Consider the following 26,739-nt stretch of genomic DNA (forward strand, 5'->3'; position numbering starts at 1 on the left):
TGTAGTTTTGTTGAAATACCCCATCTCAGTGGGTTTTCTGGTTAGTTGTGTTCAATGAGCAATGATAGAATGTTATAGTTCTAAGAGCCCTTAAAGATGATTGAGTCCAGGGGCACCTGGGTGGCTCAGTGGGTTAAGCAAGTGACTTCAGCTCAGGTCGTGATCTCAGGGTCCTGGGATTGAGCCCTGCGTTAGGGCTTCCTGCTCAGCAGGGAGTCTGCTTGTCGCTCTACCCCTCCCCCCACTAGGGCTCTCTCTTGTCTCACACTCTCTGTATCTCTCAAATAAATAAGTCTTAGGGAAAAAAAAAAAAAGGATTGGGTCCAAGGGTAGAAACTATGCACCTCTGTCATTCCTATACCAAGACTTGCCCTGGCAGACATTTTTAATCGATTACCATCTCCTACCCTCTCATGTCTCCGAGCAGCCTGAAAACCTTCCTCAACATATTACTGATTTTGCACAAAGGAGGGAGTCCTAGGTTCTGGTCTAGGCCTCTCATTATACAGATGAGGAAACTGAATCCCAGACATTTAAACTGATTGGCTGCACCTCACAAAACCAAGTAATATGCTGGTCTAGGACAAGAACTCTGCTGACCCCAAATTAAATCTTGTTTCTTTTTCTTTTTAAGATTTTATTTATTTATTTATTTGCCAGAGAGAGAGAGAGAGCACAAGCCGGGGGAGCAGCAGGCAGAGGGAAGGGAGAAGCAGCAGGCTTCCCGCTGAGCGGGGAGCTGGATATGGGACTCGATTCCAGGACTCTGGGATCATGACCTGAGCCCAAGGCAGCCGCTTAACTGACTGAGCCACCCAGGCATCCCTAAATCTTGTTTCTTTCAGCACTAGTACCTTTGATGAATTTTCCTGCTTTAGTAATCTTTTTATGCAATTACCTGACTTTTTAAACCATCTTAAAATGTAATACTACGAAGTTTGAATCTTAGGTTTATGCCCAGGGAAATTAGATGAGGCAAGAAGTCAGCCCTCTCAAGTGGATCGCCATCATCTGTGGGGGACGTCAGTTGTTTATGACTCCGCTACCCTCAGCAGCCCAGTCTTTGCAAAACCCCTCTTGGAAATAGCCCTGCCGAATCTTACCCAGCATAAGTTGCATTCCTATTTTTAGCCTTCTCGGAAGAAGAGATTTTAGCCACAAATTTTTCTTCTGCTTACAATTTTCATTCAAAGTACTAATTACCTTTCTTCAGAAATCCCAAGAATTTGAAGATGTTATGACTGGTTTGGGAAGCTCGAGTTTTAGAGTGGCCCTGATTTTCCCACAAGCTAAGATTGGAATAGGACCAACCAAATAACACAGCATATATTGTAGATAAGCTTTTTCAGCCGTGATTGGTTTTCCATGGAACTGTAGAAAAAGCTGGGCATCAGTCTTCATTATGTATTTTGTGCATATCAGCTGCTTCACTGCAGATTAGCAGCAAATTCTTATTCGAAGGATTCTGACAGGTTATAAATTATGCTGTTATAAATTTGATTCTCTCTCAACCAATGAGCTGGAAGTTCTACCAAGTTTCTTTCTGAGTCCATGTGAACTCATGATCTAAGCAACCCTCCACAGTTGTCAGACTTGGGTAATGTGAAGGTATTCTCCCTCTTTCTCTCTGAGCATGTTTTGTATAATAGGCCTTACTTTATTTTATTTTTTTTTAAGATTTTATTTATTCATTTGAGACACAGAGATACAGAGAGAGAGAAAGCATGAGCAGGGAGAGAGGCAGAGGCAGAGGGAGAAGCAGGCTCCTTGCTGAGGCAGGAGCCCGATGTGGAGTTCAATCCCAGGACCCTGGGATCATGACCTGAGCTGAAGGCAGACGCTTAACCATCTGAGCCACCCAGGCGCCCCTAATAGGCCTTACTTTAAAAAAACACTCAGTTGCTGCATTTTGATGATGCATTCTTCACCTTTTAAATTGCTTTTAGTTGCACAGACCAATTTGTAACCTTGATTTTTCCAATCTTTTTGACCTTGCTGCTAGCTAACCTTAGTTTTTTTTTTGCTTGTTTATTTTGAGCTGTCATACGTGTTTCTTTATCTGGTTTACTGTGCCAGTGGCGGTGGAAATGAAGGTTATTTTTTATGTGATTTTGAAGATTACTCTGGGTAGGTCCATATAAAAGTATACCTCGAAGGTGCTAATGTTCAAAATTGAAGAACAACAGTGATTCGCCAGGTAGTTGTACCTTTCCCGAATAGGGGATAAGGGTGGTGGGATTGAGTATAGTTTGTGGGCAGGTGATGCCTTTATTTCATTACCTGACTTATTTGAGGAACCATTCATAAAGTATTAAAGAAGTGTGAAAGATTTTTATGATTCTACAGAGGTGTCATGGGAGGTGTCCTGAAAGCTTAGGAGAGCCCGGAATGAAGGTGGTATGTCCCGTGAGTCTCTCCTTTGCCCCAGCACTAGCCTGAGCCGTCCTGGGAGGTACCTGTATGTGTCTTGCAAGGAGGCTGGAACAGGAGGCCTGAAAGCACCGGCTTTACAGTTAGAAAAAGTTAAAGGGCTCTTCTTATACATAAAAGGCGTGTTGTACATTTTTGATGAATTAAAAGTTACTTGGGAATATAGATTTTTTAACATATAATGTATTATTTGTTTTCAGGGGTACAGGTCTATGATTCATCAGTCTTATATAATACCCAGTGCTTATTACAACACATGCCCTCCCCAACATCCATCACCCAGTTAATCTATTAAGGTGTCTTTTTTTGCATTCAGTTTCTTATTCAAGTTAATTGATTTTTCACTGAATATTCAGAAGCCCTGTATTAGGGGCGCCTGGGTGCCTCAGTTGGTTAAGCGACTGCCTTCAGCTCAGGTCATAATCCTGGAGTCCCTGGATCGAGTCCCGCATCGGGCTTCCTTCCGGCAGGGAGTCTGCTTCATTCTCTGACCCTATCCCCTCTCAGGTGTTCTCTCTCTCTCATTCTCTCTCTCTCAAATAAATAAATAAAATCTTTAAAAAAAAAAAAAGAAGCCCTGTATTAGTAATCTTTTGCTACATAACCACCTCAAAACTTAGCAGCTTCAAGCAATAAATATTTACTGTGCTATACAGTTTCTAGGGGTCAGGAATCTAGAAATAGCTTAGCTGAGAGGTACTGTCTCAGTGTCACTCATAGATTGCTATCATCCAATGGCTTGACTGGAGCTGGAGGATCTGCTTCCAAGGTGGTTCCCTCATGTGCCTGGCAAGATAATACTGGTTGTTGTCAGGCCTCAGTTTTTCTTAATGCAGAGCTCTCTATTGGGCTGCTTGAGTGTCTTCATGATAATGGCAGCTGGCTGCCCCCAGCACGAGTGGTCCGAGAGCGAAGCAGGCAGAAGTCACAATAGCTTACATTAACTAGCTTTTGGAAGTCATATTTCATCATCCACAATAATAGTTACACAGGTTAACCCTATTCAGTGGGAGCTACACAAGGGCATGAATACTAGGAGGTGGGATCACAGGGTTACATCTTGCAAGCTGACTCCTACGGCCCTGAAGAAAAATCATGTTTGAAGTAGATTTAACCAAAACAATAGCTTTTATATTCAAATGGATGGAGTGTGTGGGGTAAGTCATGGCTGGTTTTCATTGTGTCTGTGTGTATCTGTGTTTACCATAACAGGCACATAACATGTAGCCATTAGCTTTTCTTTTTTGTTTTAAGGTACACTTGTGTCTTGGACTGTGATTAGATTATCCAATGTATATTTATCATTTTCACAGAATAAAAGCTACCAATATGAGACAACAAAAATTAGGGATGCAGTTGTCCTCATCATTTAGGTGAAACCAATTGAAATATTGAGCTACTTTAGAAGAGATGGGTTATTGGATTAGCTCCTTATTCTGTATTAAATCTCCACTTACATATTTTTCACATAATTGCTGATGTTTGTGAAAACAGAAAACCATTTTCTGTTACAGAACTGCAATATAAATGAGAAAATATTGAGCTGAAATGGGAAAATAACATTATAATTATAGCTCAGGAAATGCAAGTCAGAAATCCAAAATAAGTTAAATATATGCTGAAAATGATAGCATTTTTTAATGTATTTAAAGATAATTATATTGCAAACATAATACTATTTTTACCATTGTTTCCCAGTTGAAGGGCAGAGGAATGCTTGCATGCTTAAAGTCCCTCAAAGAGATATGTGTTGTTTTTTTAGCAATAAAATGAAGTTTCACTATCGATTACTTACTATTATTTATTTACCTTAGGCAAGTTATGAAACAAACACCTTTTGGGTTATTTTTTAAGTTTTTTGAAACTGAGCAAAAAGCACTCTTCTGCACTGACGTCAAGAGTAAAACATCTTTCTAAATGGAAATTTGGCAATATGTATCAAAAGGCTTCCTAATATCCACACCCTATAATTAGCAACCACACTTCTAAAAATGTGTTATAAGGAAATAATTGGAGAAGAAGCCAAAAGTAGATATGTTTGTGACATTATTACTATTAAAAATATTGAAATAAAATCCAGGAGGCAAATGATAAAATAATGCTATATTCTAATTATGTTAGCATCCGGGCTAAACCGCTATCAAAAGACCTGTCTAAACAAAGAAGTTTATTTCAGTAAAGTTTAGTCTTTTGGAGATACCAGCCCTTGTGGCCGTGCACCACCAAATGGGCAGGGACCTAGGTCTCCACTTTCTTACTCTGTTCATTTGAAGAATTATACTTTTTCCAGAGCTTTAGCCAATTCACCATCACGAAGACCTTGTGCCAGTCCATGTGGCTGGGAAAGAGGAGAAAGTGGGCAAGCAACTTTCTGTTTTAAAAATGACCTAGAAGGCCTATACCTTATTTCTGCACATGCACCAGGGCCCCACTCAGGTCAAATTAAGAAGTCAAGGGCTAGAACCCTGCATTGTGACAGTCAATGAAATATGAAAGTTGCCATGAATAACCTTGAAAACATGAATATGTTAAGTGAAAGAAGCCATTTCTACAAGGCCACATACTATATGATTCCATTTATACAAAATGTCCAGAATAGGCAAATCCATAGAGACTGAAAGTAGATTAGTGGTTGTCAGGGGCTGGGAGGGGGAAGGGTGAGGGAGTGACTGCTAGTGGGGATGGAGTTTCTTTTCGGGGTGATGAAAATGTTCTAAAATCAGACAGTGGTGCGTAACTGTCTTGCATAACTCTGTCAGTATACTAAAAAATCAATGAATTATATATACTCTAAAATGATGAATTTATGGCATGTGAATAATACCTCAACAAAGCTATTATATTATAAAAGGAAGAAAAATGTTCCAGTGCATAAAAGGACAGTAGGAAATTCTCCTTCCTCAAGCCTCACATGGATAGAGGGGAACCCTTGCTCTACCCCAGAAATTTAAAACCAGGAGTCAGCCCTCGTGAGTTTCAGCCTCGTGGGTTCCTCACTCCCTGTGTCTGTAAAACCGCCGGCTTATGGATTTAATCCAAAGTGGTCCCCATTCCAGAACACCCTCCCGGGGGTCTGGCAGAAGCAAACGTAAAATCCTCTCTGGAAATATCAGCCTCAGTCAAAGCCTCAAACCATTCTATAGATAAAATCACAAGGTAGATAAGTAGTTAATAGTCCAAATCACAAAATATACAATGGTACTAGGCACTCTGAATGAGAATCAGTGAGACACATGACAGCAGTGATGGCCCCACAGGGATTTCAGGGATTGGATTTGTTAAGCAGACATAAAATAAGCATCATTAATATGTTTATTTTAAAAATAAAATATTGAAAATATGACCAAAGAATGGGCAGATTAGAAAAATTAATTTTAGAAGAAAAATATGTTTAAAATTTGGCTACATAGATTTACCAGCAGATTTGACTTAGTAGAATCAATGAAGACCGATATGAAATGTTATCCTGAACGAAGTCTAAAGAAACATAAAGACGAAAAATATGAGAAAGAGGTCTGGATATGAGAGGGAGTTAGGATAAGAAGTGTGACGGACATACTTCACATCAGACTTCTAGAAAGGAGAAAATAGAGGGAATGGGGAAGAGGCAGTATTAAAGATATAACTGGGAATGTTCCAGAATATTTGAATCCACAATTTTAAGAAGCCCAAAGCATCCCAAGCAGTATAAGTAAAACCATCTCCACACTAAACATATTAATGTGAAATTGCTGAACAACAAAGAAAGGGAGAAAATCTTAAAAGGTGCTAAAGAGGGTGGGAAAAGAAACCATCTTCAAGGCAAGAGCAGTTAGACTGACAGCTTATTTCTCAACAGAATCCAGAAGAGAATTGAATTATATCTTCAATATGCTGAGAGAAAATACACATCAACTTATAATTCAATGCCCAGTGAAAATCTCCTGCAAGAATGAGAGAGTAAAAGGCTCTCAGTTTCTCAGAAATCCTCTAAACCTCAAAAGGGAACAGAAAGAAGTACTTTATTCAAGCAGTTGCAGTAAGGAGAACAGACACAGGAAGTGTCACTCTGAAAACGAAGGAGATTTTGTAGAGGAAGGAGACCAAAGCTGACCGCCAGCTGCAAGGTTGGTGGGCGCTGGTCAGGCAGGTGTTGCGATCTTGTAGAAGGATGCTGTTTTCCTTGCAGTTTGGCTGTCCAAAGGCCATTAAATCCTGTTCTAGGACTTGTTGGCTCAGAAGGGGAAGTTAGAGGGAGTGGGTTAGTTTCTCAGTACCAGAGGACAGGGGAGTTGGTGTGAAGTTCAGAACAGAAAATGTTTACAGCCCTTCACAGCACCTTCTCTTGAACAATGAGACAGAATCCAGTGCCTACCAACCTTAATGGATCTGTTGTGTTAGAATGAAAATCCTGAGAATGGGGGTCAATGTTAGGGGTTAAATTTTCCTTTTGCTTCCGTTCTGAGATTGTGTTCTGGACCATTTGTTCTGAAAGTATGTCACTGCTTAGCTGAATGACCCTAGAAACTATACATTTAATGAGAGGGATTCCTACCAAGAGGAAGAGCAGGTGAGTGAACAACCTTTGGAGGAATATTCAGAGCCAAGACTGGATTTCTGTCAGAAGTATCCAAAAGAAAATAGAGGTTATTTTGGTTGGCTTCACATCAGAAGGGTTCTGAGGGATGTGCATGCAGCAGTCATCTGAACAAGAACCTCCCCACCCCCACCCGGAGGCTAAAAGATGGAAGAAAATTTGTCTTGGCTCTTTGGCTCCCTTGCAATTGCATATGAATTTTATAATCCGTTTGTCAATTACCCCTCCCCCCCCCAAAAAAAGCCTGCTGGGACTCTGATTGGCTTTGGGTTGACTCTATAGATCAATTTGGGAAAAACTGATATTTTTAACAATAAACCCATTAATAGGGTATATCTGCATTTATTTAGTTTTATTGTTTTTCTGGAGTATTTTGTAGTTTTTAGGTTACAGATCTTGCACATATTCTGTCACATTCCTAAATATTTCATATTTTTGATGTTCTTGTTAATGGAATTTTTCTTAATTTCTGATGGTTTACTATGTAAAAATACAGTAAGTCTTTATATATTGATCTTGAAAAAAAGCAACACTGCTAAATTCACTTGTTCCAGTAACTGTTGTTGTTGGTTTCATTGGATTTTCTACATACATGACCATGTTATTTGCAAACTGTAAAACTTTTAACAGACAATATAGCTGTATATCTTTATGACCCAGGGAAAGGGAAGGATCTTCTTTTTAAACCAGTCATAGAAAATGAAGACCATACAGGAAATTCTGAATATACCTGACTACTTTCAGAATTCTGATTCGTGAAAAGATAGCTACCTTAAAGAAATTGAAAAAAGAAGACCCACGTTGATAGAAGATATTTACAATACATATACCTGGCAAATGCTTAGTACCCAGAGCTATGCTGCCCACTGATGGAGCCACAAGGCACTGTGGCTTTTGACCACTTGAAATGTGGCTCCGTCTCAACCGAAATGTACTGTAAGTGTAAAATACACAGCAGGCTTCAGAGACTTAGTACAAAAAAAAACCATACAACATCTTCTTAATAATTTTTATATTGGACATGTTGAAATGAAAATATTTTAGATATATTGAGTTAAATAAAATATATTACTAAAATTGATTTCACTTGTTTCACTTTTTGAATGTGGCTACTAGAACATTTTTATTTATATATGTGGCTCACTTTATATTTCTGTTGAACAGGCCCGATGTACAGTATATCTAAATGTTTCTGTGAGCCAATTAGAAAAAGAATCCAGTTGGAAAATGCAAAAGAGCAGAGCACTTTATAAACGCAGATATTCGAATGGCCAATACACATATAAAAAAGAGGATCAAGCTCTTGGTTAATCAAGAAAATGCAAATTAGAACTATAATGGAGAGGGGCGCCTGGGCGGCTCAGTCCTTAAGCGTCTGCCTTCAGCTCAAGTCATGATCCGGGGTCCTGGGATCTAGCCCCGCATCGGGCTCCCTGCTCAGCGGGAAGCCTGCTTCTCCCTCTCCCACTCCCCCTGCTTGTGTTTCCTCTCTCGCTGTGTCTCTCTCTGTCAAATAAGTAAATAAAATCTTTAAAAAAAAAAACCAAAAAACAGAACTACAATGGAGTACCATTTTCATCTACCACATTAGCAGATGTGAAAAAAATAAAGCCGGCAAGGTTGCAGTGCAGAGTTCTCTCTTACCTACTGATGGTGAGAATCTAGGTGGACCCAACTCCTTTGGACAGTTTGTGTTGTCGATAAAGTTGGCCGTGCACATAACCTGTGATCCAACATTCCATTTCTTTGTATTTAACAAACTCTCACACACATATACCAGGAGATATGTTAAAAATATGTTCATAGAGCATTACATATAAGTTTTAAAAACTGTAAACAACAATAGAATAAAGTACATTCATACAGGTATATAGCGTAGCACACTGAAAATGAAGTATAGCTAAAGGCTAGCAACATGGATGAATCTCAAAAGCGTAATTTTCAGGAAAGAAGCAAGTCCTGAAAGAAAGCATACAGTATTCCACTATGTCAAATTCAGTATCAGGCATAATCAAGCAATCCATTTTTTAGGAATGCATATATAAATAGCATCACAACAGAGAAAGACAAGGGCATAATTAACACATTAATGATGGTGATTATCTATGGGACCAAGGGAGGCATGCAATCAGAAAGTGGCCTATAGACAGCTTCTAAAGTCTAATAATAATGTAGTTTTTAAACTGGTTGGTGAGTATACGGGTGGTTATCTTCTTGTTGTAGTTTATAGTGTACCTATTTTACAAATTCTTTATATGTATGACAAACTTTAATAAATTAAAACAGTCTCTAAAACAACTATGGCATGAACCTAATTTTATTTGCACACACAAACTAGGTTTTTAAATATGTATGGGGAAGGAACTCAAAAAAGTATACTAAAATAATGTATTTCATGATGATAGAGTACATGCAGATGAGGAGTTGGAATTTGGAAACTTAGGTCGCAGGGCAGTTTTGATTGTCAGCTACTTAAATCATTGTTCTGTTAATTGTGCTTATCAAAAATATAAACAGCATGTATCACTATCATAACTTGAAAAGTAAAAATTACCAGCAAAAAACTGGGCTTATTCGGGAATAACAGAGAATTACAATTCGGGACATACAGGCTATGGCAAAACCACAGGCAAATCTAACAGAAGAGAGGAATGTTATTTTGAAGAGGAGGAATTTGGGAGTAGTTGTTTTGAATGAAAGTCCACTGGAGATGGAGGAAGAGCAAGAGTTCGGGGTGACTGATGACAGTTTCTCATTGGCTGACTTGTAGTGGTTGATTTCTTGTTGATTTGATGTGCATCTTTTCCTGTTGGGGCCTGTAATTGATGTTGAATGGTATGGCTCGCCCTTCTAGCCCCTTTACTCCACTTTAGTGAAATTTCCCTTTATTAAACAGGCAAGTTTGAGTATTTTTAGGGAAGTTTCAGATGGTTCCTAATTCTTTTGGACATACAGAAAGTCATAATTCATCTATTTGAATGTACAAAAGTCTCCTAGGAGTAGAATATTTTTGCATATGTACTCCAGCAAATATGTGTAATCAAGTATTATTTTTATTTCTATGTAGTTTTTCTTAGGATAGATCCTCGTACTTGGTCCAGATTTCTATGATAGAATTAAGAGTATCATGTGTGTCATCTTAGTACCAGTAAAACTTGTAATGTGATCATTCCCTTCCTCTCTTGATGGATTCATGGCTAACAAATAGCAATTTATCATCCACAAGCTTGGTGCATTTGCCCTTTTTGATTTTTTGACAGTAAGAAAATCTAAGCTAAGTCTCCCAACTATTTCCATTCACCTTGCATCGTGATTTATTCATTTATTCACAGGCCACCTTCTCTTGTCTCTTACCCTTGCTGTTTATTCATTTTCATCCTAAAATTTATAATGTTCCAGAAGATAATGCTTATACATTACTGTATAAAAAGAATAAGTTTATTCATGATTGCATGAAGAGAAAACTTGTTTCAGTAAAGACTAAAGAGGAAGGAAGTATATCAAAGTATAGTAGTATATCAAAATGCTATAAAGAGATTAACAAAAAGACTGTGACTGGGATAAATAAATGAGCTGGGAAGGAAAAAAAAAAAATCCTAGGAATCCAGATGATATTTCCTTCTTCTATAGGAAACACATCATATCCACAAGGGAATATTGTAATGTATAGAACTTTACACAAGAAAAAAATATTCCTGTCTCTGGTGCCCACGCCTGCAGAATACATGTGTTTTACTAATAGCAACAACAATTACTGTTGTTTTCATAATAATAGCTTTATTACATGCTAAGCATTTTTAAATGAAGATAGTAAGCCTCAGTTAGCTTAAATCACTTACTTACGGTCCTTGGTGGAAACTAGCAAGTGGTTGACCAGAACTCAAACCTAGGTCTATTCTCCTGCAAAACTTGTGCTGTTAACCTCTGTACCAAACTGGCCCTTTACCCAGTCCAACTCCTTTTCTTCTGAGACTTTTAACCAGATTAACTCCTGATATCCGAATCAAAGGTTCGCTTTAACATCACTGTTTTACATTACAATTTTATCTTTTTTTTTTAAAAGAAAACATTTACAGAAAATTTGTGGCTATGATTTGATTCATATAAGAATGTTTTGGCTATTACAGGCACCATGCCAAGAACAAAGGCAAATGGGACCCAAAAAAGCTCAAAGTAGGCCATTTACTGAAATCTCAAATTTGATCAGCACTTTCTTCTGGGGAAAATACTCTTTGTACATATTACCAGAGAGAGAGGATTTAGATAAAGTATTTAACCTTTGGCGCCATCCCCCCACTCCACATAGGATAGAGTACAAAGAATGATCACTCACCAAGGTTGAGCCCAGATTTAATACTCTGTCTGAAGTTTTCCCAGCTCCTAAAATTCCATGACTCTGGGTTTTCTCTGTTGTGATTAGGGCAGCCAGACTGATCTAACCATCCCCAAGGACCGGTCACCTCTGATTTTGTGTTCTCTCTGTAAATGCCAGTATCTTCCTACAGTGTGCATTTCAGATGCTTCAGGACCCCCTTTCCTTTAAGGGATAGAACTTTGAGGCATATTACCAACTTCAGGGACCCTCTGGGAAAACTTCTACCCAAGGTGAACACAAGGTTTTTTCAACGTACTTTGTAATAAAAGCAGTGTGAAGAAAAATACCACAGATCCCCACTAATCTTCTCTTCTTTGGGTGCGGGGGTTTGTGTGTGTGTTAGGAAAGATGAAAACTTCTCACCTGCTCATTTCTTTTTGGCTGTTCTTCTAATAATTTAATTGACACTGAGCTTGTAGTAAATTACTGTTAAGTGATGGAATGAATGAATATTTAAATTCATCTATTCTAATACTTATTCTCATGCCTAGAATACAACAGACATTTATTTGTTGAAATAATAATTTAATTAAAGGAATGATTACTTGGAGTTAAAAAACTTTAAATACCTGCTATAAACTAACAAAATCACAAAAATTCATGCAAAGAAGAAAGAACATATTACACTAATTCATTCTCTCCTTACATAAAATTGCTTTGGAAATAAAGGAATTTCAGAATCACGAGGCAGTATTTTCTTGTTACACTGTCAAGTGGTGAAAATGATTGATGCATGTAACAGATATTTACTGAGCACCAACTGTGTGCTTGTCGCTGTGCCAGCCCGTGGGAGCAGGGGTGATGGTAGCTGAGGTGGAGGACAGGCTGGGTAAGGCTGGAGCAGGGGGCAGACCTTGCAGGGACCCTCCTGGTGTGAAGCCAGGGCTGGTTTTAGGGTCAGGAGCCTGAAGGTGGGTGTGACACGATTTGCTTTGTTTGCTCCAGTGCCAGGAACACAGGAGAAGGAAGGACAGGGCGTTAAAGGACCTGTTAAACTATGCGTTCACCTTTGCAAATGGCAGAAAACCCAGCTTTGATTTAGAACAATCGAGACCCATTTCCGTTTTATAGGTTTGTTTCATTCCTGGGAATCAGTAAAGTGTTTCAGAAGTCTCTGTACAAATCAGAAAGTAAGAAAAAAGGCAATTGCCATTAAAATGCTTAATTTATGAAACGATTACGTTTTCACTTTAGCAGTAATTTGAGATAAAATAATGCGAAACTGCCTTACAGTTTATAGTTTTTTCTAAGAATGACTCCATCTCCTCATTATTTACAAAATTCTTATGTCAATAACTGATGGCACAGTTTCTTTTTTAAGTAATCTCTGAGACATTCCATGCACATTTTCATCCTCTAAGCAACTTTCTGGGGAAACTTTTTTTTACTTCCTTACCAAGGACTCTATCAGAGAAAGTCATTATGTAGTTCTGTGTTTTAGAGGATGTATTATTTAAAGACTGCTTAACACTGCCATCTTGTTGTATTGGAATGATTGTTCTCCTTGCAATACATTTGTAGTGTTGACATCACTGCCCTCAAATGAGTTATCTAGTTATTGAGATTGTTTTAACTCCTGGCTCATATCAGCATCCTTTCTGTTCTGATTATTGTTTTGTGCATTGGGGCAGAATGGATACCAAGTCAGAAGAGAATATACAAAACACAGAGCTCAAATTTGCCAAGGTACTACTCATTTTAATTCCTCATGTTCTTTGGGAGGCATTTTATTCTCATTTTGAATAGAGATTGAGTGATTTCACTACTGACATTAAGGAAGAACACTGACTTAGGGGAGATTTCAAGCAGAGTTTTCATATCTTCTTTTTGTATTTATATTCCATAAAAAAAAATAAGGCACCTCAAGAAAGAGGTTTTCATATATACATGAACTGGTAGGATGATTATGTTGAAGGAGAAAGAAACCGAGAAGACTGGGTTTCAAATGCTACCTCTTCTGTGTAATCTTGGGAGAGTCAGCATTTTAAAAAGACTTGTCGCATACGCAAAATGAAACTATTAATGCTGTTGTTTTGGATTATTATGGGAATTAAATGAGTTAACGTATATTAAGGTGTTTTGTGTATGGTAAAACTCCATACAAATATTAGTCAACTTCCTCAAGTGAAGATTTACTGCTACTCAAGGACATTTCTGTTGGGAGCACAGCTTTCAGAAAGAAGCCATAGAACTCACACTTGATGGAAGGCAGCTGTAGAATGGATTGAAAAGAATCCAAGATACAAATTATACCATTGTTTGCATCAAGATAGCCAACCGCGAGAAATCAGCTACATTCATTCCCATGCACCTGCAAATTAAAACGCGCGGGGGTACTGTGCAGGAACTCTCGTGGTGGAAAGAAAATGAGCCCAGAGCACTGTTGTGAAGTTCTCACAGCTTGGGATGATACAGACAGATTTCATTATGCTTATGTAAGGAAGTACGTCTGTCTGATATCATCATAGGCAATAACTTTTTAAATTCAGTAGAGATAAATTCTTAAAATTTAAAATTTCAGTGGCAAATATGTCTTCTCTAATACAGCATTGTGGAGAGACTGGTATCAGATGACCAAAGATCAGCTTAAAATTAATAAAAAGTATTTTTATCGTTTTGCTTAAAAAATATGGAACGTTGTTTATGTGTAAAATGTACTACATTATAGTGGCCTATGAAGCCCTAGGGCAGGAAGGGGAAAGAGAGAGGTACTGTGTCCTTCCTGGAGAAAGGTCCCCAAGACATGCAGGAGAGTAAAAGAAGTCAGGCAGGAGAGCAAAGCCTGAAGGGTGGGAAAACCTCTGGTCTCTGAATTGAATTCGAACTTGAGAGGGATGGTATAATTCACCATCATGAGATCCTTACCACAGCATCATCACACAAGAGCCAATCCTAACCCTGTCTCATGATAAGTTGTACTATTAATTTCATTTACTAAAGTATCATCTTTGAAAAAATGTTTTTAATCATAAATGGTTATTAAATTATGAAACCAGTAGCAATCAGCAAAATCAACTCTACTGAATTAAGCCTTTTTTCATTTATTTACTCATTTATTTAACAAATAAGTATATACATTGTGCCAGGTATTAGACATCATTTAAGATCTCACAAGTGCCTTTCAATTTAAGTACCACTGATGGGAGCAGTGTGCCTGCAGCACCACCCTATTTAGCAGCATCCCACATTTCTCATGGCTCTGGAGCCCGTGACAAACAAATGAACTTATTATGCTGAGTTTGTTGCTATTACTTCGATTACACTGTTTCCCCACCTTCATCCCATTTGGTTCAGTCTCTCCTTTTTACCCAGTACTTCAGGGATCCTATGATTGGCTCATAATGGCAAGAAATAAAAGAAAAGGAGGAAGAGAGCCCAAAGTAGAAAAAAAAAATGACGGTTTTCTTGAATGACAAAGAAGCAGATTCTGAATGTGATTCCAAAAGGAATTCCAGAACATATATGAGCAACAGAGTACAGCATAATTGGAATAGGGTAGCATCTCCCACAGTGACTGTATGGGGAAAAGTTATCTTAATATTTTATACCATATTTTCAATATTTAAAAAAATCTTATTGCAAGAATGGAACTGTATGGCCATTATGATACATTCTTTTGAGGACCTGTGGGATTTTATAGATGCAGAATCAGGATCAGTACTCTTACCTTAGACTTTAGCCATTCTGTTATAACTTTCCATGTTGAGAGGAACAGACACACCAGATTTCCTGGTTAATGGAAGTTTTATGGTGAAGTTACACAGAAAAGTAAGAGAGCAAAGTTAGAAAGAAGATCTAGACTACTGTGCATCAGACTGGTGGTGGTCTGCCCTTCGCCTCTCTCTTCTGCACTCCCCCATCACTGTCAACTATATGATCCTTCTTATGGCCTCTGTTTACCCTCTTAGTCTTTCCACTTCTGTATTGCTCTATCCTGTTCAAATAGGTCATATTCTGACTTCCAGAGAGAGGGAACATAAACCATTCGTCAAGTCATTCCCTAGTATAAAGCATCTACCGTGTGCCAAGGCTGTTGGTATCTAACATAGAGCCAGGCAAGCCGTTCGTGGGGCAGAGCGTGACCGCTTGTGTGGGGGGGACTCCCGAGCTGTGAACAGAGGCAGGCGCCATTAGGCTCCTGAGAAGGGAGGCCGTGTGGTGACAGCCGAGTATAAATATGGAAACTGGAGCCTGGAGGCCTTTGGGGCAATATGAAGGAACGGTGTGATGGAGAAGACTTGTAATTCAAAAGCAAGATTTCCCTTCCTTTCAGTGCCAGTGGAAGCCAGAGAATGACCAATAATTTTAACTCTAATGCTTGCCTTTACTACAGGAAAAAATTTAGAGTGAAACAAAACAATGGAAAAAGAGGCCCAGGACTAGTGATCTGTGAATTCTTAAAGTTGCTCCCATCTTGTCACAGGGACATTATCACAACTATAAATTCAAAAGTGAAAATCATCATCATCATAATAGATTCCCCCCCCATTTTCCATATTTCCATTTACTCTCCTGTAACCTTGTATCATAGATAATATTTTATAGTTTGATATTCCTGCAATGCCAAGTTCATGATATTTTCCATGTTTCCAGGTAATCTTTACAAAGTAGACCATGGCCAGGCTTGCTGTTGGTGTAATGATGCAGTAGGAAAAAGAATGATGAAGTATTTTCTTTAAAGTAGGGAATTTTCTTAGACAGAAACGGGATTGAACTCTGAACGCTAATGTGGACCCTCCTCCCCAAGGCAGAGTACAGGGCTCTTCTGGCATATTTTTTACATTGACCCCAGAACTTCAGGGGACAAGTCTGGGAGGATCCGGAGAGGCAACAGGGAACCACATCCACTTCTATTGATTGTACATTCACTGTACTGTTCGTTTGATACCAAAATGAAAGTAACCTAAGTTAGATCTAAGACTTAAACTTCAAATCTTTGTAGTTTAGCCTAACTTACTTTTAAAAATTTTAATGGCTGCTTTATTTCCTACAGTTGTACCTTAATTCACTTAACTACCCTCCACTGCAGATATCTTTATTATTTCTAATTTTCATCTGTGTTAAGCTTGTGATAAATAAAAGTATAGTGAAATATATCTTTCAGCATATAATGTTTCCATTCAGATAATTTCCTAAGAATAAATTTTAGAAATGAGACGTTAGGTCATGAATATTTGGATATGAATATTCTTATGTCCAAATTGCCAGATTTCATTCCAAAAGGAAATTATACCAATTTAAATTCTTACCAGAATTAGAGACTATACCGTATCATTGTATCTGTATGGCTTTAAATATTATTTTCATCTGGTTGCCCACTCATATTCTTTCCATCTATTTCCCATACTCAGGATATATAAGCTAGCCAACATCCTGGTAAATAGTTTAGATACCACGACTTACATATAAATAAAAGTTCATTCATTTAAAAAGAGGCTTTAGTTCCAAATATCTAATGCTAATAAAATTTACCCATGTCTATGATTTGTCTCAATAATTCTAAAGATTTTCTTTTTACCAGAAAATGATAATTAACAAAAGATAATGATTTTTTTCAACTTGCCTTTATGTGACAGTCCTCTGTAGGAAAATTGTAAAACAAAAAAACAGGAAAAATAAAAGGTAGACAATAGAAAATCATCTGAAGCCAAGATCTTCAACCTGGTCTGCATGCTACAAGCTAGGGAGCCGTACTTTTCTAAAATTATTCAACTGTACATATGTTAGAATTTAAATGCTATACTGGGGCGCCTGGGTGGCTCAGTATGTTGAGCATCCAACTCTTGGTTTAGGCTCAGGTCATGATCTCAGGGTCGTGAGATCGAGCCCCGTGTTGGGCTTCATGCTCAGCAGAGAGTCTGCTTGAGATTCTTTCCCTCTGCCTCTCCCCCTGCTTGCTTGCTCGCTCGCTCTCACTCTCTAAAATAAATCTTTTTTAAAAAAAATTTAAATGCTATGTTGCCACCCTTGACAAGTTTATTTCATGTTAGATTATCACGTAGGAATTATGCTAGTGAACAGAAATTAAAATGAGAAGTAATGAGTCAAGTTTCTAACAGTAGCTTTTCCTGTTGCTTTGATGGGAATGTTCAAAAGTTGAAATTTCTCATGGCTTTGGTTGCTTATAAATTTACATCATCCTGGCCCTCTGAGTGATTGGCATTATGTTTATTTCTCTTCAGACAAGAGCAAAGGTGTCCTTCCCTGGGGAGATACTCTATCCTTTTCTAGGTACCTCTCTACCACCATGCTCAGACTAACTGTGTAATCAGATCATAAATTCCTATAGATAAAGAACTATTAAAGTTCACCCTTTGGGGTGTCTATTTTGTTTTGAGGTGATAGCTTAATGATGTTCTTCAAAGAAATCACAGACCTGTATCAGGAACTAGAGATGAAATCATGCTTCACTCCCACTTCCCAGTAATGAATTTACATACAGTAAACTCAGTAGAATGGTAGATGTGGTAGGCAAACCCTAGCAAGCTTTCTTTTCCCTTCTCCAAAACCCTACATCTTTTTGTAAACTCTGGGATGGGGGCAGAGTTCTCTTGGTTTCTCAACAATTAAGATTGGCTAAATAAGGGTGCCTGGGTGGCTCAGTTGGTTAAGCGACTGCCTTCGGCTCAGGTCATGATCCTGGAGTCCCTGGATCGAATCCCACATCAGGCTCCCTGCTCGGCAGGAGTCTGCTTCTTCCTCTGACCCTCCTCCCTCTCATGCTCTCTGTCTCCCATTCTCTCTCTCAAATAAATAAATAAAATCTTTAAAAAAAAAAAAAAGATTGGCTAAATAAAATTTGAAGTTTTGCATTTTAAATACAGGTTGTATTTTCTAGCATCCCCCACCTATGAACATGAGCAGTTCATTTCATCGTGAATAAAGGAGCAATAGAAAAGCATGTGCTGTGTAGGAAGCACAGAACAAATTGCTTATGGTTAATTGGGGCAAGAGCAGTTGTAGCGCTTAGTTCCTTTGGTTGTTTCTCTGGATATCTGATGGAGAGAGAGATCACACACACACAATAGGCAGAATAGCTCTACATCTGAACTGGTGTTAGAGTGGGTGTTGAGTAGGCAAGGGAGGACTGTTCCACCTTGAAAGAGAGCTGTTAATTCCTAGAAGCGTTATTAAAGGCAGCACTGTGGGCTCTGCGGCTGGAACAGCGAACTGCTCGTTTATGGTCTGCATGGCAGGCGTTCGTCCTGTCGCTCGCTCGCTCGCTCGAGTAGTCCTCTGTCTCTGGCAAAGGGAGACCTGTTTTGCCTGCTTGCCTGATTCTGCTGCTCTTTGCGCTGCAGCAGCCTCTCTCATAGCTCCTGGTATCGTCGTCCGTTTTCTGGTTTTTGCTCTAGGATGTGGTGAGGTGTCCCGTCAAAGAGCATGGCTTTTTCTAATCCCAGCCCACACACTGATGTGAAAGTATTTTTTGTTCTTTCTCTGGAGCATTATGTTCTTCCACCCGCAGTCACTCAGCCAGGAAAACATGAGGGTATTTTGCAATAACATTTGGAATATACATTTTTATCTTTTAGTTGGGATTTCCAGTGTTTATATTCTAAAGGTCAGGTGATGTCACCGTCTTAGTCATTAGCAGTCTGCGTACTGCTGAGTGTGTAACTCTGCCAAGTCAGAGCCTGTGGCACTTTCCTAAAATCAGCATGAGGATGATGAGTTACTCGCCCTTTTACGCACATAAACGTGCATGGCCAAACAGTGAAAAACTACACCCAGCCAAGCACAGAGCTCACCCTAAAATATGCTGCTTTCCATTGTTCCAGCAAAAGAGATCCTGCAAGTGACTTTGATAATAATGAAAATGGAAATAGAATTTTTCAGTGAATTTTAGTGATTTGAGTATATGTAAGCATTTCCCTCCCCAGAAACCTGCCTGCTTGTCTTTTTCACTCCTCTCTCTCGCTCGCTCTCTCCTTCTCCCTCCCTGTCCCTTTTCTTATATAATTCAAAAGACTATTTGGTGAGGAATGAAGATGGAAGATTATTGATCAGGGGGTTTCTAATGCTGTTTTCTACTCACAGTTCAGTGTGAAGGCTTCATTTATGTCCATAGAGAATACTAGTATGAACTAGAGGTGGAGATTTAAGAAAAGGCAGGTGGAGGATACAAAACTGCCTATTCTTTTGGCATACACTTAAATCACTTTCTTCGTGCCATGCAATTACAACTGTATATAATCTTTGTGACAAGTTTATTAGGGACTTTATATAGATTAGAAAACCAAGGTACAAAGAGGTTGACTAATTTGCCCAAAGTTACACAGCTGGTAAGTAACAGAACCTAGATACAAAACCGTGCAGCCTAACTCTAGATCTTAACCTTTGTGCTGTGCTGCCTCGGATGGGAGTCCAGGACAGTAAAAGAGGGAGGATATATAGATAGGAGATTTCAGAGCACGTACATGATAATGATGTAAGTGAGGAAAATGGAAATCCATTGAGAGAACAGAGCATTTCAGGTAGGTGAGTGGGTGGCATCTGTACTCACCTTGAAGGCCGAGCTAGACTGTGACAGTGGAGATCAAGAGTGAGAGTTTGCCTTCAGTTAGAGGAAATGGCATGAGTAGAACATCCCGGGGCTGGGAAGTTGGTTCAAAAAATTAGTAGTATAATTATTTGGAGAAAAGGACTGTATACAGGAGTATAAGATACAAGGTAGGCTGCAGCTAAATTTTGCAGGCCCCATTTTATAGGCAGTTGGGATAAGGGGACTGAAGGTTTTTGAGCAGGGAGGTGGCCAGAGCAGTGCTTTCGAGAGCTCAACTTGGTGGGGCGGTAGTTTGAAGAAAGGAGTGCAAGACGCAGGGAAAAGCATTAGGAGACTATATTTATTTGCTTTTGCTGCTACAGTAATACCGCCACATACTTACTTAAAACAACACACATTAATTATGCTCCAGTTTCCGTAGGCCTGCAGTCCAAGCACGGCTGAGCTAGGCCCGCTGCCTAGGGTCTCACGAGGCTACAGAGTATTCACTTGGGCTGTGGTTGTTTCTGAGGCTCAGCTAAGGAAGATTTTGTTAGCTGAATTCGGTACCTTTTGTACCAAGGACTTCAGTTTCTTGCTGTCAATCAAAGGCTACCCCCAGCCCCTAAAGACTTCTCTCAGTCCCTCCCATGAGCATCCCAACACTGGCATCCCATCACGTACCAGCTTACTTTTTCAAAGCCAGCAACGGAGTGAGAGACTTCTGCGGAGCAGCTTACATAATCACATACGTCCTGTCACTTCAGCCACGTTCTGTTAGAAACAAGTCACAGGTCACTCCCACACTCAAGGAGAGAGGACTACAGAAGAGGATGAGTATCAGGAAATGGATCACGGAGAGACTACTCCAGAGTCTGCCAAGGAGACAAATGCAGTTGATGAGACAAACTGTCTGAACTGGGGTGGTATTAACGCAAACAGAAAAGGCAGATTCAAGAAACTATGTCTAGGCAATATAATTATGAATTCCTACCCACATCATGTGAAGTTCTTTGCATACATCATCTCATGTAAGCCTCAAAATAACTGTATGAGGTGGGTGCCAGGAAAATCCTTATTTCACAGATGAGGACACAGGCTTTGAAAGTTAAGTACGTAGGTCACAAATATCCCAGCTTCAAATCTGGGTGTCCCAACCTAGATTTGAACATAGGATGTCAGTCCCAGAGCTCATAGTCTTAGCCACTCTTCTTTAATTGGGCTTAAAAGTATAGAGGATTTTAAGAAAGATGGGTAAGAAAATATTGAAGATAACTGCAAGAGTTTAACCCATTTCAACTCAGGGAGTGGTGGTGGTATCGAAAACAGAAATGTCACGAGAGGCACTATTACACTAATACTTACTGTGCATACGCTACGTGCCGAGCAGTGTGCTAAGCACTCAGTATGCATTACACAGTTAATGTTCCAACAGCCTGTGATAATAGTGGGTAATTCAGCAGGTACCTAAATTCCATCAATGGAGCATAAGAAAAAAAGTCAATGCTAGAATAAACTATCAGGGAGCATCCATGTGGAAACCATCAATCTCTAAAATTAGATGAGATGGGTATGAGGGTGATCTAGCAGTGATATGTCACCCCACTGATCGCCACGGTTGATTTGGCTGATTTGGCGGCTAGACATGTGTCTCCTTCCTCACCCTTCCATGTGCATCTCTCCTGTAGCTGTACACTCAAAGAGGATGACCTTCCCAGATATTGTTCTTCCATCAAGGGTATATGAGAAGCTGTGCACCTGGCAGAACCTCCAAACGAGCTCTCAGGTTCAATTTGTAGGAGAATGTAGGGTAGTCAAGATTCCAAGACTCCAGACACATCCCAGTGAGGCACTGCATGTGGCAGTCTTCCTTTCTTTTAAAAATTTAATTAAAATTAGATGAGATGTTTAAGAGACAAGGGACAGACCCCACAATAGAACCTTAAAACACACCTTTAGAGGTTGAGGGGAGGAAGAGACCCTTTAAAAAGCAATGAAGACATATATATCAGAGGGAGAAGATGAAGATATAACTGTAAAAAGCAAAGGGGAAAGAGAAGAAAAAAGGTCTGTCAGCAATATCAAGCACAAGAAAGTAATCAAAGAACCTCAAAATCAAGGCAAGATAAGTGAATTTGGCGGCTAGAAGGTCTAACTTTTGGGTGAGTAGATTCAGGAAAACAGAACCTGAGTGAGTCAGAGTCAGCTGGCCTATGGGTGGACGGGGGAGCTGGCCTAGGAAGGAAAGAGTAGGTTGTAAGGAGGAAGAGTTCACCAGTATAAATTTCTCTGTAATTGCAGATGAACTAGTAGTGTAATACAAGAGGGGTTGAACAGTTGAGTAGCAGCAAGCTTGTGTGTCATAAACAGAAAGGAAGGCTCATGTCAGAAAAAACTGAAAATGGCAGAAAGAGACAGACGGCTGATGGAACGTGACCCCAGCAGAGACAGAAGGAGAAGGGGGTACAGGTCCTTAGAAAAGGCAAGAGACATGTTACTAATGGAGGTGTAGGAGAAGAGCCCCGAAAGAAAATGCAGAAAAACAAGAGGTTCAAGAGAGTAAAATTGAGGGTGTTCAAATTGAATGTCCTCCATTTTCTTCTTAAAGAAGGACCCAAGTTCATAGTAGTGAGAAAGAGGGAAAGATTTCAGTACTAGAAGATAGTACATATTTTAATTAATTGATGCAACAGTTGAGCAAAGTTTAGCCCAGTGGTAATTGAAGGCAGTTAAATGGTACTGTGCATGGTTGGAAACTGACATCGTGAGGATGGCAGATAAGCATGGAGGAAGGAAAGATGGATTCTAGAGACCGGCAGAGTATTGGCATGGTCTACACTGAGTGATGAGGTTAAATGAAAGCTGAGGGGAGTTTAGAATCTAAAGATTGTGATTTGGGTGTAGAGGAAGTGATCAGAAATTAGGAAATAAAATGCTTGTTACCAGAAAAGGAATGCTTGTTATCAGAAAAGGAATGCTGAGACCTTGAAGTAAAATAGTTCCAAATCAAGCAAAATGCCCTCTTGCAATTTCAGAGGCTAAATAAAGAACTATTAAGCCAAAGTATTATATGGGCCAGAAGTAAAAATAAACAGCTGTGGCAGAGGATGTGAGGGGGTAGAGGATATGACTGACCAGGCACTCAACTCAGGAAGACAAGGTGGGGTGTTATGATGATGGAGGTCATAAACAGACCAAGGACAGGGCTTAAATGTTAAGGTTCAAACATCAGAGGTTGATAGAGGCAGAACACTAGTCTAAAAATGACAATGAGGGCAAGAGTGTTTGTGAGGCTGGTTGTGTCTTCATGGGCAATTCCAGTTTCAATTAAGGTAAAGAATTGGAAGTTTAACTTGAGAGTCAATCTAAGACCAGAGGAGACTTTGCTTGACAATAGAACTAGGAGGCAAAGTCACTAAGGAGTGACTGAGACAGAAGCAAGGACACACAGCAGGAAGGGAAAGTGTTAGTTGGGATCAGATATAAGCACTGTTCCCTCCCCACATCTATGCCATCACCTGTTTACAAGGGACCCTTCTAATCCTTAAGGTATTATCCCCATTTTACAGATGAAAAAAAAAAAAAAATCTGGTTTGGGGACTTCAATCTTGTCCTGACTGCAAATTCTAAGGTCTTTCTACCACGACAGACTCTCGGCAGTCTTAAAGTGTTAGTATAGCTTTCGAGGACTAACTGGAAATCATGTCTGACTTATATGAAGTGCGTATAAAACACAATGTGGTTTTTTTATTGAGATATAATTAACCTATAACATTGTATTAGTTTCAGGTGGACAACATGATTTGGCATTAAACGTCCATCATCATACATTATTTACAAATGTTTCTTGTCATGAGACCTTTTAAGACCTACTCTCTTAGCAACTTTCAAACATGCAATGCAGTATTATTAACTGTAGTGGCCATGCAGTTCAGTACCTTCCATGACTTATTTTTTAACTGGAAGTTGGTACCTTTTGACCCATTTCAATTCTCCAAACTCCGTTCCCCAGCAACCACAAATCTGTTCTCTGTATCTAAGACCATAGCTCAGTATTTTTGTTTAGATTGCACATACAAGATCATATGGTATTATTCCACGTAGCATAATGCCCTCAAGGTCCATCCATATTGTTAAAAATGGCAAAAATTCCTTTTTTTAAGGCTGAGTAATATTTGTATGTGTGTGTGTGTGTATGTACACACATTTTCTTTATCCATTCATCCATCAGTGGACACTCAGGTTACTTTCATGTCCTATTGTAAATAATGCTGCAGTGAACATGCAAGTGGATATATCTTTTGAGTTAGTGTTTTCGTTTTCTTCAGATAAATACCCAGAAGTTGGATTGCCAAATCTTATGGTAATTTTGTTTTTAATTTTTTGAGGAACCTCCATCCTGTTTTCCATAGTGGCTGCACCAATATACATTCTCATCAATAGTGCACAAGGGTTCCTCATTCTCTACATCCCCACCAACACTTGTTATTCATCTTTGTGATGGTAGCCATTCTAACAGGTGGGAGGTGATATTTCATTGTGCTTTTGATTTGTATTTCCCTGATGATTAATGATGTTGAACACCTTTTCGTGTACCTGTCATCTATATGTCTCCTTTAGGAGAATGTCCATTTAGATCCTCTGACCATTTATTTTATTTATTTTTAGTGAGAGAGAGTGGGGAGGGGACAGGGACAGGGAGAAAGAATCTCACTGAGCGCGGAGCCTGACTTGCATGGCTCAATCTCAGGACCCTGAGATCATGACCTGAGCCAAAACCAAGAATCAGACGCTCAATCAGGTGCATCCCCCCTGACCATTTTTTAATTGGATTGTTTTTTTGCTGTTGAGTTGTACACACAGTATATTTCTTTGTTTTTCTCTTGAGTTATATTCAGATCTAAGATATTCTATGTGAGCTTTACAGCGAATACTGTATATTTAAATCTTAATTTTTTTTCAAGAAAAACATCTTGGACCCTTTTCCTTAACGATATTAAGGAACTTTCAGATATTTCCAAGATAAGCACATTGAATTTCTGCAACTATACCCTAAAACATTAATACTTATATTGCATTATTTTTCAGATGTGAGAATGAAACCAAATTTAAAACAGAAGAAGTATTTTGGGCTTACAATTTCTGCCCTACGCCATACTCCTGGACTGCACTTCTGGGCCTTATTTTATATCTTGTTTTCTTCGCACCTGGTAAACAAAGGCTTTGTGTTGTTGTGTTTAATTTAAAGTGTCTCTTTTTAGAGGACAAACTACTTTTTCAAATTCCTTATAAACTATTTTACTGAAATTTTTAGTTTTATGTTTTTCTCAGGAATGGGACCAATGCCTTGGACTGTGAATTCTGAAATATATCCCCTTTGGGGAAGAAGTACAGGAAATGCATGTTCATCTGGAATAAATTGGATTTTCAACGTTCTGGTTTCACTGACATTTTTACACACAGCAGAGTATCTTACATACTATGGTAAGAGATTATTATTCCCATCTATAGTTTCATTTTTATTTTTCCTCCTTTTTTTATATATGCAATCATTTGTGTTTAAAAGTATAGTGGTTATATTTTTGCTATTATAAGTAATCTCTATGTGGGTCTCTCATTCATTCCCCAAAGGCCATGAAAATGTACTTGGAAAAGATAAAAGGAATTCTCCTTTCCTAAGCAGCATTGCTTCTTGTCCCTCGGTGCTTTATAGCCTTCTCCCACCTTCCAACCCAAACATCTCCCAGCTATCTCCCCAGTTGGAAATCTTCACAGCGTGCTTTTAGTTTAATGAAGAAACATAAAACAAGAGAGAATGGCAGAAAGGATGCAGGCAGGGAATGTAAGGGCTAATGCTTGAAGATGTCTCATGACGGAGATGGAGTCATGTCCAAGGAGATCCCCCAAAGGTCGTGCTGTGATTTATGCCTTCCACTATGTCATCTGTGCTGTTCAGGCCATGGCATATTAATTTCAGCATCCACTCAGAGCAGCACCCACCACTGCCTGAAGCATAAACCTGACAGCGGAAATGTGTGGACCATAACTCAAAACAGTATTAGGAAGTGGCTGAGTCAGGAAAAAACTTCTAAAATGAAACTTTACTAAAATGACAAGAAAGATTTTCTCTTTAGCAACAGAATTTCTTCATTATTAATTTATAGTTTATAGGATTCTAAAAGATGAAATGTGAGGTTTTTGTTCTACTCTCCCCATAAGTCTCTGTATGTATATGGAGTGTCTCTTGCTTATGCCATTCTCTGGTCCCTTCCCCATCGCACACACCTCACAGTTGGACCATAAATGTTTGGAGCTCAGGCCAGGACTTATGCCTTGTTCACCATTATATTCCCAATGCCTTCCAGGGCATCCTGTTCATTTGATAAGCACTCAGAAGTGTCTGTCGAATAAATATGCAGAAGAATTTTGAATATGAGGAAACATTATATGAATCTATTCCTCCTCTCTCTTCTGAACATCCTGTATTGGTATTTATTTTTATTATCTTTATAAAACTCTTTGTTTCTCCCAATGAACATTTCGAAATTTAGAAACATTTTATTAAAAACTTAATACACTGGCATTTGAAACTGGATATGTATTTTGTATATTCAGTTTTAACCCATTGGCAATTAAAGCTTTCTTTTTGAGAACATAAATTTTACACAATAAATACTTACCTATATTTGCTAATTCTTGAGAATGCTTAATTTTTTTGTTTTGGAGAATTCTTAAATATTTAAAGACCTAAATATAGATTAATATCCTGAAAAAGTATTTTTTATTAAGTCATAGACCAAAAGTCTACAAGGCAAGGCTTTTGTTACCAAAGCTCCTCTCAAATTTATGCTGCCCGAAACAACATGAGGCAAC

General features: G+C 38.9%; 1 protein-coding gene across 1 annotated transcript in view; it reads left to right on the top strand.

The window, feature by feature from the left end:
* Positions 1-26,739, top strand: part of SLC2A13 (solute carrier family 2 member 13) — a 359,809-nt gene that overhangs the window by 323,391 nt on the left and 9,679 nt on the right. Inside the window, exons 8-9 of the mRNA XM_035027907.1 lie at positions 24,955-25,076; positions 25,198-25,350. Coding sequence (XP_034883798.1) covers positions 24,955-25,076; positions 25,198-25,350 — 275 coding nt within the window. The remainder of the gene's footprint in view (positions 1-24,954; positions 25,077-25,197; positions 25,351-26,739) is intronic.

This window comes from Mirounga leonina, unplaced genomic scaffold (assembly GCF_011800145.1).
Source record: "Mirounga leonina isolate KUSES-001 unplaced genomic scaffold, KU_Mleo_1.0 Mir_201, whole genome shotgun sequence".
NCBI classification, from domain to species: domain Eukaryota; kingdom Metazoa; phylum Chordata; class Mammalia; order Carnivora; family Phocidae; genus Mirounga; species Mirounga leonina.